We start from the raw sequence: 14,730 nt of genomic DNA on the forward strand, positions 1-14,730 counted from the left end.
GTGTGAATCCTCAGATTGTTCCTCTAAATGCATTTTGTCCTCTTGCTATCTTTTCTGAGCTTTAAGGAGCTCATCTCCATCACATGTGTATCCTTTCAAAACCTGAGTAATTCAGGCTAGAAACACTTGGTCAGTTTCTTTAGTAGTTGATGTAATGGTTTAGATAAAACAGGGCAGGTCCCTCCCTGAGGGGCGGCAGCGGGCCACAATGGGCAGCCTGAACCCACTACCCGAGGCCTCTGTGAGTCCCAGGTTGGTAGGAGGCGGCAGATGAGAGACTTCATGGGGCAGCTGGCCCCATGAGGACCCACGGTGGGTGAAAGACGGATAGATGCCATGCAGAGAAAGTGGGTATAGTTTGCTCAGTGGGTTATGGAAGGAAAGGGAAGGGGGAGAGAGGAAGGGAGAGAAGGGGAGGAGAGGAGGCAGCAGAGATAGGGCAGAGAGAGCCCAGGCTGGAAGCAGAAGAAAGATCCACTTACCTTGGGCTGGGGTGGGAGTGGGCGGAGCTTGTCTCTTAAAGGGACAGGACAGACCATTATATTTGAGTCATCCATGGCTGCATGCCCTCCTTGTGACGGGTGCTATCTGAGAGATTGAGAATGAACAAGAGATTCATTTGGTCTCAGTATGAAAGAAAGGAATAGGAAAGAGTGCCAAATGATCAGAAATAGGTGGCCATTTTAGCAGGGCAATTTTCTTTTTCTTTTTTTCTTTTTCTTTTTTTGGTTTTTCGAGACAGGATTTCTCTGTGGTTTTGGAGCCTGTCCTGGAACTAGCTCTGTAGACCAGGCTGGTCTCGAACTCCCAGAGATCCACCTGCCTCTGCCTCCCGAGTGCTGGGATTAAAGGCGTGCGCTACCACCGCCCGGCAGCAGGGCAATTTTCAAACCATGAAATTGTTTGAGGAGAATGTCTGAGGTCACAGTTTATCTCCATATCAAGAGTTGCTCTAGAGAATCTATAAATTTCCATCTTCGTCTATGGTTCTGGCTTATGTCCTACTCTGTGGAGGTGGTACTGTAGGGTTCACAGGGCAGCAGGTGAGGAGATGAGAAGCTGCCTTATACAAAATCCCAAGAGAAGCTTCCAGCGACCTCCCCTAGGTGGCATTCAGCCTTGTTAAGCATGCTCGCTCTAGAGCTAGGAGTGTAGCTTAGGAGCAGGGTGGTGGTGCATGTACAAGGTCCTGGGTTCCATTGCAGCACCAGAGAAAGGCCATTTTTCGCTCCTCATTTCTCTAGAGACCTACTGCTAGTCTTGGGGTTTGCATTATTATCAATCCCGATCAACATCAACTTGGATTTCTATGACCCTGTAAAGGGTTCTCATCCTTAGGAGAAGCCACCAATATTCTTTTCATTGTGGATGTGATTTTTCAGCCAGAAGTAAGATAAAGTCAATCCTAAGCCTTCGTATCCAGAGAATGACAGCTTAGATTCCACATAGTCCCCTCCCGTATCACTGTTAGTGTCTCAAACAACAGTAAGGCTGCTGTGCCAAAGTTAGCGGTAGGCCAGAGAAAATAATTCTAATTCTGACAAGGAAACTTGGGTGCTGTTAACTTAAAAATGTAGCTCTTACTTCAAAGGGAATAAAATAGTTTATTCTGGAGCCAAATTTGAGTGACCAGGGCCTGGGAACACACATTTAAGTCACCCTGAGTCCCATGTTTCTATATGGAAGTGATTTTATGGAGTTTTCATAGTAATCGAACAAGGAAAGCCATAAATCATGACATTTAAAAACACACACACACACACATTGGGGGCTGGAGAGATGGCTCAGTGGTTAAGAGCACTGACTGCTCTTCCAGAGGTCTTGAGTTCAAGTCCCAGCAACTACATGGTGACTCACAGCCATCTATAATGAGATCTGATGCACTCTTCTGGCCTGCAGGATATATGCAGACAGTACTCATACCTAAAAAATAAGGAAATAAACAAATAAAAATTTAAAAAGAGAACCCATAAAAACAAAACAAAAAACCAAATCAAAAACCAAACCCAAAAAAAAAAAACAAAAAAAAAACAACAACAACACATCAGTAGATACATCTGAACGGCAGTTACAGCCAGGCAGAGAAATCTCAGCTACAGGCCTCTGCTACTATCTGATTGCATTCTGAGTCCTTTGATTGGTGGAGAATAGGACTTTGTTAAGTTAATGTAGACCAAAGGTTCTTCTTTATTTATCAGGAAGTTAGGTCAGAGAGAGGTAGGTAAGGCAAGGCTCCTTAGGAGGACTGTGAAAACTTGTAATTGGGCTCTGGAGCTGCAGTCTCACGAACTCTGCACAGGCGCTGAAGTTTAATTAGTCAGCCAGCCTTTACAGACAGACACAGCTCTTTCCAGGAACGCTCTTTCACAACGCCTTCTGGGAAGAAGCTGGGTGGTGAGGGGCGCACATCATCTTGGACTCCACTGAAAACATGAGTTTGGCTCCTCCTTTAACATTGCTCCACATGGACGCTAGGCTGTATCTCCTCTCTTTGGGATACAGGCAGTGGAAACTGATTTGGCACTTAGCAGTCCATGCAACCATGTTATAGGGTCAGTTTTCCTTATTAACATACTGTACATGTTAATGTATGTATATGCATGTATCTATATGTAACTCTGTATATGGTATGATTGTATTTTCTAGGTTTTCCCTAAATATCCCTGGCAAAAATATTTCTTGAACAGCTTGAAGAACAAAATTCTAACACAGCACCTCTCTAACGACTTTGTTGGGATGACATTTCCTGCGGTTTCCCGGTATGTTAAGTGAAGCCTCCTCCCCATTCTTCCACGCAGTGCACTCATCGTACACTGCTGATGGAGGGCTCGCTGTAGGCAGGCTCTGGCACTAACTCTTGAGATGTACAAGCCGTTAGTTCAGAGCCTCTAGATCAGTGGTTCTCAACCTTCCCAACACCGTGACTCTTTAGTCCAGTTCCTGGTGTGGTGAGCCAAAACCATAAAATTGTTTCTGCTGCTACTTCATAACTGTAACTTGCTATTGTTGTGAATTATAATGTAAATAGCTGATATGTGGGGCATTTGATGTTCAACCCCCCAAGGGGTCCCAACCCACAGGGTGAGCACCGCCACTCTGGCACTTTACAGTTTCACCTCTGGCCTAGCTGGCATTCTTGCTAAATTTTATGTTGGGTGGATTCAATTTCAAGTGTAATCTATGTTTAGGGGCTGCTTTCTCTGTTGAGTAGTTGGTTTTCTTCCCAGCGCGGAGCAGAAAGGGTTGGTTATGTTCATGCAGACCAGCCTCCTACTTGTCTCCCTCCTCAATACTCCTTTGTTTTCCTTCGTAGGCTTTGCTTTGTGAAGATGCAGCTCATGCTGATAGCCATCCAGCACAAGTCCCAATTTCACAATTGTTGGTACTGATAAAGCTGTTCATTTGTTCAAGGGTTTTTTGTTTTTTGTTGTTGAGGGGAGTTTGACTGTTGTTGATAGATGAAGGAGAGAGAGGATATTATCAGACCATTGGTATTTCTCAAGCACTTGTAAGTCATGAATTTGTAACTAGATATTATAACATTGATATCTATCTATCTATCTATCTATCTATCTATCTATCTATCTATCTATCTATCACTAGATGTTGTAACCTAAGCACCTGAGAGGTTGAGAGGTTGAGGCAGGAGGATCACTGATAGTTTGAGGCCAGGCTGAGCTGCATAGCAAGATCCCAACTCAGAAAGAAAGAAAGAAAGAAAGAAAGAAAGAAAGAAAGAAAGAGAAAGAGAGGAAGAAAGAAAGAGAGGAAGAAAGAAAGAAAAGAAAGGAAAGAAAGAAAGGAAAGAAGGAAGAAAGAAGAAAGAAAAAAAGAAAGAAAGAAGAAAGAGAAAGAAAGGAAAGAAAGAGAAGAAAAACAATCAAAACAAAACAAAAAACAAAAGATAAAAGACAAAATAAGTTTTTAAGTTCTTACAAATATGATCAGGTATATTATTGTTATTATTGTGCTACTTCTCAATTTTTGGTTCAGACCAAGTACCTACATGTTTTGTGACAGTATCTTTATAATTAAATATTTACACTTGACCTTTGACAAAAGTCAAGAAGAGATATGTAGATGTTTAACATGAACTCAGAGAGCCTTTCTTCCCCCCAAAAGGAGCTGTTCAACAGTCCCTAGACACATGAGACATATGCTTGCTAATGGTGATATTTAAGGGCCACAAACCCATATTATTCCTTTTGAGAGTCAAAACCAATTACACCCCTCATTAATATTTATCAGTTAAATATTCACCAAATGCACTACATTGTCTTAGGTAAAGATCTACCAAAACAGGACTCTGCCCCTCTTGGCAGACATGAAAAGCTGTTCCTAAAGCTTCTCTCACACTCCCAGTGGACTCTAACCTACACTGACAACAGAATGTGTCAGAATCAGGACTCACCTTCATTCCAAAGTGAACAGAAGAAACGTAAATTTGTTTGTTTATTTATTTGTTTTCATTGTGTAAGACAGACTATTTCTTGCCTGTCCTGGCGGGCCTTGAGCTCAGAGAGGTCCACCTGCCTCTGCCTCCCAAGCACTGGGATTAAAGGTGAGCACCATCATGCCTGTAAAGAAGGAAAGAAACACATTATCTGGAATGGAAGAACTGAGGGGCATTAGGAAGGCAAGGGCTTCACCGTCCTGATAACAGGAGCAAGGAGGGAAACTGAGGGACAGAGTAACCGGCACAGTGCTGCATCAAGGAAAACCATGGGAAAAATTTAGGACAGTTTTCGAGCACATCAGCCATTGGAAAAGAAAAGAACATTGGAATTCACCTTGATAACTAGTTATACCTCTGTGACAATTTCATCTTTTTTGTTTTATTGTGGTTTCAGAGACCCAGCTGCTCAGACAGACTGGCACTGAGCTACATTCCCATCAGAGAATGTTTATCTAGAATATCTTTATCTTTTGAAGACCCAACCCTGGGTCTAGTGTGTGCAGGGTCAGTGCTGCTCCACTGATCTACCTCCTGGACCTAATTATATGTAGCTCATTGTAGAGACAGGTGGTCCAGGATGGGCACCATCGCCTTCCCATAAGGCTGTCCACTGTATGGTCATGCCCTCTTTGTCGTGGTTGCCTAAGGCAATAAGGCATCAGGCACGTGGATTGATCAATCCATCTCAGGTTAATGACTGTCCAAAAGGAGGAACTTCCCCTCTGCTCAATAGTTAAGCACTTCTCTGCCTCTCTTAGCGTTGTGTAGTAGCAATCACACAACAGATTAAGCATAGGCAGTAAATAAAATAGACTTAATTTGATTAATATGTCAACTTAGAGAATCCCTTGTTAATGCCAGCATGAAACATCAAATATTGCTACAGAGATTAGCGGAAACTTACTGTCTTTCTCCTTCTGTTTCCAGTAGTCTCATACTAAATCCCTCTGCACAAGTGAAGCTGAGTAAGGACACCTTGGGGTTCTTTATTGCTGAGTCCCCTCAAGCTGTCAAAAGGTACTGCACTTTGCAAGTCATTTCTGGAGAGGACACACTAGGCCAAATAGAAGCTAATGGGAAACAGATGGCAACAGCAGCATGTCTCCTTGGTGTTAGCTGTCACTGAGGTCATTCTCGATTTCCTCTCTTTGTCCAGGGCCTTCTTTTACTGCTCCACCTGTCACAAGGATGTGTATACTCCTGAGCTAATTGGACAATGTGATTGCAAAAACAACCAGCAACAAGCCCGAGGTGATTTCTTATTTTCTCTGTCCTTAGCCTATTTCCTGGGGGTCTGGCGAAGGAGGGGAAAAAGGCTTCCATCACTGAGAAGATAAGGAGCATTTGAACTTGGCCAAGATAAGGCCTGTGCTTCCCACTGGGGACCCAAGACCTGACTACTGGTCTTCTAAAGCTGTAAGACAAGAATGACAACAATACACCTTTGTGGTTGCCCAGTTCAACTCCCTTACAGGCCAGGAGAATGAACTCCAGAGAGATTTAGTCATTGGCTCCACAGCCAGCAAACAGCATCATCAAAATGCACCTCAGCTATGCCGACTGCCGGCCGCTGCTCTTCCCCTACAACACAGCAATTTTCTCATCTTCAGCCTGAAAACCCAGCCCGTCACTGCCGGCTAGACTGCCCGTGAAATTACTGCCTTCAGACTAGTCGTTGAACACTTTTTCCCTGGTAGACAGTGGCGAGTTTATTCTGACACGGGTGTGAGAATGTAACTCTGTCTTTTGTCTAGTTGAACTCAATAGCTCACTAGCAACTCTTTCCACTTTAATGCAAGAAAAGAAAGACTAACCCTAACTGTGCAGATAAGTTTGTCCCTTCTACTAAAAAAGTTAGTCTTTTCCAGGAGCTTTCATAATCTTGGATAAATTCCAGTATCTTAAAACAAAAACTTTATCAGCTCCAAATGTGACTCTCCTGGTGGAATACATTTCATAGATTAAACTTTTTATCTCTTTTTCAATCTGATCTTTCCCTATATTTACCCACACAATTCTTGAGACACCTTTTTCCCAACAAAACAACTATTTATGAAGTGAAACACCATGTGCTAACTGATTTATGTCAACTTGACCCAAACTAGAATCATCTGAGTGGAGTGAATGGCTGCTGAGAAATACCTCCATGAGATCGGCCTATAGGCAGGTCTGTGGGGCATTGTCTCAGTTACTGATTGGTGTGGGAGGACCCAGCTCACAGGAGGTGGTGCCCGGTCATGAGTTAAACATGCTAAACATGAAAGTATAAAAATAAGGTGTTGTCCCAAAAACATTATGCAAGAGAAATTGTATTTATAAATGTAATGAAACAAATCTGTAAATCTTTTTTTTTTTTTTTGGTTTTTTTCAAGACAGGGTTTCTCTGTGGTTTTGGAGCCTGTCCTGGAACTAGCTCTTGTAGACCAGGCTGGTCTTGAACTCACAGAGATCTGCCTGCCTCTGCCTCCCGAGTGCTGGGATTAAAGGCGTGCGCCACCACCGCCTGGCCAAATCTGTAAATCTTAAGATGTCTTTGTATATCTTTAAACAAGTTAATATTTTTAGATGTATTTTAACTTTTATTTATGTGTGCGGGTCTGTGTCTGTATGAGTATATGCCATGTGTGTGCAGGGGCCTGTGGAGGCCAGAAGAGAATGTCAGATCCTCTGGGAGCTGGCATTAGAGGTAATTGTGAGCTACCTAATGTGGGTGCTGGGAACCAAACTCAGATCCCCTGAAGAGCAAGCAGCGTGCGCTCTTAACCACTGAGCTATCTGTCTCTCCAGCATCCTGATCTCTTTTTTTCTCTAATGCTCATCCTGTTTCCCAGCTTTTGCATTGTATCTTTTCTCAACTTGGCAAAGATAAAGACTTTTAAAAACCCTCATATTTAGCAATCAAAACTTGTTTTTAGTGGTCAGAATTTATCTTAAAATGTTTATATATACATACATGTCTACACATACACATACATATATCTTAAAATTAGGCATATGTTAACAATGGTGATCAATAACTTAGAAGATGTATAAATGAAAGGGTCATGAGTTTTGTTATTTAGATCTGTCTTAGGTCATAAAATAACACATAAAGCAATTATTTATCAGCTGGTCAGTAGTTGAAAGAACTTATAAATACTTACACTAAAAATAATTTATAAGCACTTAACAACAACAACCACAACCTCAGAGAACATGTAACAGGGTTCAAGGAAGTCTCCATGTGAGATTCCCAAGCAGTCCTTATAGAAGTGGGTATTTTGGGCAGCCCACAAACACATAGTGGCTTTCAGGGCATGCTTGCAGGGACTCTGAGACTACTATACATTGCCTGGCCCCAGTGACTCTCTGCGACCACAGTACAGGGTTTCATAACTCCCTCAGTTTGGCATCTTTCCTGCCTACAAAACCAGTACCGTATGCAGGACCACAGTTGCATCAGCTTCTACATGCTGATCCAGAGGAAACATGTTCCTAGTTGTTTCCCAGGATCAGGGCATCCCTTGGTGCATTCTCAGCTTAGACCCTCTGGCCTTTCAAATGAATTAGCATTCTTATACGCTGGAGCCTTTGTTGACTGGGTCTTATCTTTGAGGCTTTCCTATTGTCTCAGTGCAGAGCAGGAGGTCTCTCGCCCTAACCATTACAGCCTTTCTGGCAGATGCCCTGCTCAACTTTAAACTTTCTGGAGCTCTTTTCCTTGCCAAAATGCTCATCTTTAACATTATTCTATTCTTATAAAAGAAAACATTTAACTGGGTCTGGCTTACAGTTCAGAGACTTAGTCTATTATCATCATGGTGGGAAGCATGGTGGCATGCAGGCAGACATGGTGCTGGAGAAGTACCTAAGAGTTCTACACATGGATTGTCAGGCAGTAGGAAGAATGAGTGACACTGGGCATGGCTTGAGCTTCTAAAACCTCAAAGCCCACCCCCAATGACACACTTCCTCCAACAACATCACACCCAATCCAACAAGGCCACATCTCCTAATAATGCCATTCCCTGGGGACCAAGCGTTCAAATCTATGAATTTGGGGGGCATTCTTATTCAAAACACCACAGTTGTTTTATAGCAATCTTCCTTAAGGTACCCACTGGAAAAAACCCTAGTAAACTGTGTCATGATATTAACAATTTACCTTGAGAGCATGAAGCCTTTCTACCATTTCTGTCCTAAAATATGAGAAAATTATTACTTGTACACTATCAACCCAGAAAGGCAGATAGACAGATCAATGGACAGAAAGATAAGTACCATAAATTAATCAAGTTGAACTGTGTTTTAGGAGGAGATTGACGTGACTGAGTATATGTGTGCAAGGGGTCATGTCTCATGTGTGACTTTTCTCCATCTTACATTTCAATATTGCTTATTTAATCTACTTACTTCAAATATTCTTGCATTTATCCTCATGAACATCCTTAAAAGTAATAGTGTGTTTCTTTTTATTTTTGCAGAAGAGGAAATTATTAGTTTTTATGTTATTTCTATATGTGGAAATTCCCAAGCAGTTGGAGACATACCCTCGGAAGATCAGATTCTTTAAAAGTCTGAATTGTTAGTAAAAATACCCTGAAAGGGAAGATCAAATAGAAACTCACTACGCCTGACAATGGTGAATTGGAACCTGACCAAATGTACAGGAAGGATGGGGTTTGTAGGGTTTGTAGTTAGGCTTCCCAGTCCTGTGTAACTCCAGTCTCTGCCCCTTGGAAAACACAGAAGAAAGCACAGAAGTAACTCTAAGAGATACTCTCACATGCCAGGTGGATTTGCAGCCTGTGCAGTCAGTCTGATTCTTTAGGGCAGTGGTCCTCAACCTTTGGGTTGGGGGTTGCATATCAGATATCCTGCTTATCAGATATTTATGATTTGTAACAGCAGCAAAATTAGTTATGAAGTAGCAACAAAAAATGGTTTTATAGTTGGGGGTCACTACAACATGAGGAACTGTGTTAAAAGTTGCAACATCAGGAAGTTTGAGAACCACTGGTATAGATGGAAACCAAAGACTTGGCTATAATACATCTTTTCAACCTAGCTGTCGCTAAGGATTCACAGATTCTTCCTAGGCAGGAGCCTGGAAATGATTCGGTCAGTGGAAATGGTTGGGAAGTCCTTAGGAAGGAGGTGACAGGTGATGCGTGATTCATTGAGGTTGCTGTGCACTTGCAGGGCCAGACATCGTGGTGATAAAAGGCAACAATAAGAAACCCACTTGCAATCCAGAAAATCAGGATTCTGTTTCAAGAGAACAGGAGAGCTTTCTTGCCATTCTTGAGAATAGGTAAGAACCACAGAACGACAACATCTTACATCACTCAGCATTAAAAATTTGACTTAGATTAAAACATTCGCTTTATCAGAACCTCTGTAGACCAGTGGAATTGCTGTTTACAAAATATCCCTACTTTGGCCCCATATCACATACTTTTTTCTACCATTGCTCAGATCTTTGGGGCACTAATAACCTTGTGCACCCAATTTCTTTCAGGTCACCTTTCAAGTGCTCTATAAATGAAAGAGCTAATTCTTAGCTAGCCCCAAATAGCCTTTTTGTTATTAACCCTATACTTGTAACAAATTGCTAATGAGATTGCCTAAGGGTTTTGTTTGTTTATTTGTTTGCTTATTGTTGTTTTTGTTTTTTTGAGACAGGGTCTCATTATGGAGACCAGGCTGGCCTTAAACTTTAGAAATCCACCTGCCTCTACCTCTTGAGTGCTGTGGTTAAAGGCATAAACCACTATGCCTAGCTAAGATTGCCTAAGTTTTTGAATCTGCAAAATGGGACCAAAGAGTTCTCCCTCCCCAACTCTCTTTTCTCTCCAGTTCTTCAGTGTATTAAGATTTCTACCTGGAGATGAAGATGCGGCTGAGTTGGTAGAGTGCTCTAGCATGTGCAAAAACCTGGACTTGGCATGCTTTGCAGTGATGGTACACACCTTTAATCCCAGCACTCGGAAGGCAGAGACAGGTGGATCTCTGTGAGTTCAAGGCCAGCCTGGTCTACAAGAGCTAGTTTTGGGACCGATAGGACTGTTACACAGAGAAACCCTGTCTGGAAAACAAGCCAACAACAAACAAACAAACAAACAAACAAAACCAAACCTGGGCTTGGGACTTAAAACTAGACGCGTTGTCATTCTCTTGTAATCCCAGTACTTGGGAAGGTTGGGAGTTCAAGGTCATTGTTGTCTACACAGTGAGTGTGAGGCTAACCTGACTACATGAGACTCTGTCTCAAGAATAAAGAAAAAAATTTACTAACCAGAAAACAAGGTGGAGAATTATTTGCTTAGTTTATTCTAAAAAAATCAGACCAATCTAAAATATTTATCATCCCTAATTTTAATAAAAACAGCTCTGTAATATGTAGGCAATATTTCAGTTTAGTAAGAATAATAATATAGGAAGATCATTAAGGATTGATAATTGTGATCACCTAAAAGTAAATATATTATCATTGGAACATAAACTATTATGAAGAGATTATATAATATGACCAAAGTGGCAGATTTTTAAATGATTGAATGGTATTAACTATACAAGTACTTTGCTAGTATAACTTTTATATAAAACAGTATGAGAGTTTCTTTAAAAAAATTAAAATATACATGTGTCTTAGGGTTTTTTTATTGCTGTGAAGAGACACCATGACCATGGTAACTCTTACAAAGGAAACATTTCCTTGAGGTGGCAGCTTACAGTTTCAGAGGTTCCCTCCATTATCATGACAGGAGCATGTTGGCATGCAGGCAGAGGTAGTGCTGGCTACATCCCTACCAGGATGTTGACTGCCTGTCACACTGAGTGAAGCTTGAGAAAAGAGACCTAAAGCCCACCCTACAGTCATACTTTGGGGGCAGTTTTTTCAAGCCACCACAACAGGTGATCCAGTGATCTAATTTCTGAATATATAGCTAAAGGGAATGAAATTCGTCTATCAAATGATTCCAAAATGCTCCTTCCAGCTGCAGCTTTCATCACAACAGGCGAGCTCTGTGGCCTGTGTGACAGTAAAAGGGTGAAGAAAATGGACCTGTGTCTCTAGATCCACACCGCAACACATGCACACTTTTTTTTTTTTTTTTGCTGCTGTTGTTGTTTGTTTGTTCGGTTGGTTGGTTTTGATTTTTGTTTTTTTGAGACAGGGTCTCACTATGTAGCTTTGACTTTCCTGGCACTCAGTATATAGACCAAGTAGGCTCACAGAGATCCACCTGCCTCTTCCCCCAAGTGCTGAAAATAAAGGTGTGTGCCTTTATTTTGGAGATTCCCATTTTATAAAGAAGGCATTCCTGTGCTTTGGGGGAAAATGGATGAACCTCAAGGAGTGCTCTTGAAGGAAGTCAAGAGCAGAGCAGTGAATACTCACATATACATCAAGTCTACAGAGGATCTCATAGAAAACCAGACGGTACTTGCCAGTCATTGGCTATGGCAGAATAAAGAAGTGTTAGTCAAGTGTATAACAATAACAAGAAAACAACACACGAGTACAATTCTCACTACATATTCCTAAGTGTTGTGTGCTTGGTGGTGTTGTGTATCAACTTCACAAAAACTAGAGTTATCAGAGGAAGGAGCCTCAACTAAGGAAATGCCTCCTTGAGATCCAGCTGTAAGGCATTTTCTCATTTAGTGATCAATGGCAGAGGTCTAAGCCCATGGTGGGTGGTTCTAACCCTGGGCTTCTGGTCCTGGGTTCTGTAAATAGGTGGACTGAGCAAACCATGGGAAGCAAACCAGTAAGCAGCTCCCCACATGGCCTCTGTAGCAGCACCTGCCTCTGAGATCCTGCCCTGTTTGAGTTCCTGTCCCGACTTCCTTCAGTGATGAACACCAATGTTAAAGTTTAAACCAAGTAAACCCTTTTTTCTCCAACTTGCCTTTGGTCTTCCCATGATCCTCCTGGCCATCAGAGTTGTGGTGGGGTATGGGAGTGGTGAGCTTTACTCCCCTGTCAGTTTCCAACTTCCCACGCCCACCGCCCCTGCTCCTGGTGCTGCAATCTGGCTTATCAAGCTCTGCTCTCCTCTCTAGGCACTGAATTCAGCCTTGATTGGCTGTCCAGCGGTGCATAGGGTCCACAGCCTAGAGGTTCCGAGGGGCCTGTCTTCTACCTTAACCTTGCTCCTCACTTGCTGTGTCCCACTGGTCCAGACATGGAGGAGAGGAGCGTTGGGTATTCTGAGCAAGAGGACCCTCAAACTAAGCCTTAAGTGCAGGCCTTATAATTTGTTAGCTATTGCCTTTTGTCCGTAAAACACAAGGAAAAGGTCTCCAAGATCTCTTGCAGAGTTGGAAAGATTGACTTTTGTACTTTAAGAGTTCTATTTTTTGGTTGTTAACTTATATCTCATTGAAAATACATCTGTATTCCCCAGCTCCCTAAGTGTTAGTAGGAGCCACATGACTGAGCCTGGCCAATAAGCTATGGCTTTGGCCCTAGTGCTGCTATGCTAGTTCCCTGGACTTTCTCAGACTGCCTCTCCACCCTCTCTGCTCAGGAATGGGGTATATGACAACGTGGAGGACACTACCGAGCCGCTGGACAGCAATGGGATGTTTCACTGGTGCCAATCAACACCCTTGGACAAGGTGATTCTGGTAGGTGACCACACCGTAACACGCAGTTGAAAGGGCGAAGAATGACCTACTAGTCACAAGAAGCAGCAGCTTGTCAGTAAACCATGAATCTGGAAGGAAAGCTACATTAGCCACACACATTGCAGGCCACGAGCCGTGGGCATGTGACAAAGGCATGCTGCAGTGTAAAATGCAGGTGACTTCACCTATGAGGCCCTTCTCTGAGCAGCTTCTCTGAAATAATTGTTTTCAACAATGCTTTCCCTGAAACGTAACAAATCTAAAGGTCCTAGATAAACATACGTACAAGGACTCTGCATTCTTTTGTTTTAAAATATAAAATGCCCCTAATTTATTGGTCAAAATTTGACTTCCCTATATTTATATTTAATTAAAAACTGCACCTGTTAAGCAAGCCTTGTAGACATGATAGTTCTGTCCCTCTCCTGCTCTCAAGCAGGTAATTTCCCCATCTGTGACTATTTAATAGTTATAAACATTTTCTTGCTTTTTCAAAAGCATTTTAGTATACATGCCACTCCTCCTATTCCCTGCCTTTGTGGTTTAATGCTAGTATCCTGACAGAATATGTTCAAATATTTATAAAACACGACCACTCACTTGATCAGAACCATTCATTTCTCAGAGCTGTCATATCAGCTGGAAGATGTCTTAGCTGTCAAACAACTATTTTGGCAATTCTACCCATGCTAGGTAAATGTCTGCTGAGTAGGAAGTCAAGCGTGTTTTCAGCTTTTTCAGTGGAAGCAGGTCTTAAAAGCTGGACCCAGATCGACACACTGAAGAGAGGCAGGGAGGGCAGTGGGTGAGAAGGTTTTGTAAAGCATGCAAACATGTCTTTGTACTTCCCCTAAAATACTGGTTGTAGAATGTGTGTGGCTCAGACTGAGTGCTCAGTCCTTTATGGAGTTTAGAAAGTGCTCTGGTTTTTATAATGCTCAGGTTTTGAATTTTTGTCCACAGGAATGAAAAGTTCAGATTTCAAAAACTCGGAGCCTTTGAACTTGGTTCTGCTTGCAGAAGGGACAAGTTGATTACTCATTTTGCGTTACTTTGAACAATGGCATCTGTCAAACCACCATTTCTCTTAAGTGTGAGACAGGTTTTGCCACAGTTGGTTGGAGGAAATGGTTTCCATAGCTGTGTTTATAGATGTGGTCGGCCATGGATATTTTTCCAATTTCTCAGATCATCTCAGCAGAGCAACTGTTAGACGTTGCATGACATTTACTTAGTGGCTTCATTATTCAAGTTAAAACTGATCAGATTAAACAGACAACCATTTAATTTAGTTAGTATTCATATCAGTCTCTAGGCAGCTCTGGAGAAAAGTAGTTTTATATCCCTGCAGAAGGCAATCCCTGCAGAAAGAGTCTTCCCCAGTAGGTAGTGATTTTATCAAATAAGTGGATGTGTCAGGTGTTAATTCTTATTAGTATATATATCCATTTGAAATATTCTAATTTGTATGTACATAGGCTATAGAACTCACTCATGTGAAATTTAAATACATGTAACAGTCTTTACCAACATTAAGTGTTTTCCTTTAAACTTTTCAAAACTTTGGGTGGGGTGTAGTGGTGCACACCTCTAACCTTAGACTTTGGGTGGGGTGTAGTGGTGCACACCTCTAACCTTAGACTTTGGGTGGGGTG

At 42.0% G+C, this 14,730-nt stretch overlaps 1 protein-coding gene across 1 annotated transcript in view; it reads left to right on the plus strand.

Moving 5' to 3' along the window:
- Window positions 1-14,730, plus strand: part of Kcnu1 (potassium calcium-activated channel subfamily U member 1) — a 58,233-nt gene that overhangs the window by 30,322 nt on the left and 13,181 nt on the right. The window contains exons 15-20 of the mRNA XM_026786857.1: window positions 2,647-2,759; window positions 3,314-3,382; window positions 5,384-5,473; window positions 5,613-5,707; window positions 9,638-9,749; window positions 12,976-13,075. Coding sequence (XP_026642658.1) covers window positions 2,647-2,759; window positions 3,314-3,382; window positions 5,384-5,473; window positions 5,613-5,707; window positions 9,638-9,749; window positions 12,976-13,075 — 579 coding nt within the window. The remainder of the gene's footprint in view (window positions 1-2,646; window positions 2,760-3,313; window positions 3,383-5,383; window positions 5,474-5,612; window positions 5,708-9,637; window positions 9,750-12,975; window positions 13,076-14,730) is intronic.

Source organism: Microtus ochrogaster, linkage group LG7_11 (assembly GCF_000317375.1).
Source record: "Microtus ochrogaster isolate Prairie Vole_2 linkage group LG7_11, MicOch1.0, whole genome shotgun sequence".
Taxonomy (NCBI): Eukaryota; Metazoa; Chordata; class Mammalia; order Rodentia; family Cricetidae; genus Microtus; species Microtus ochrogaster.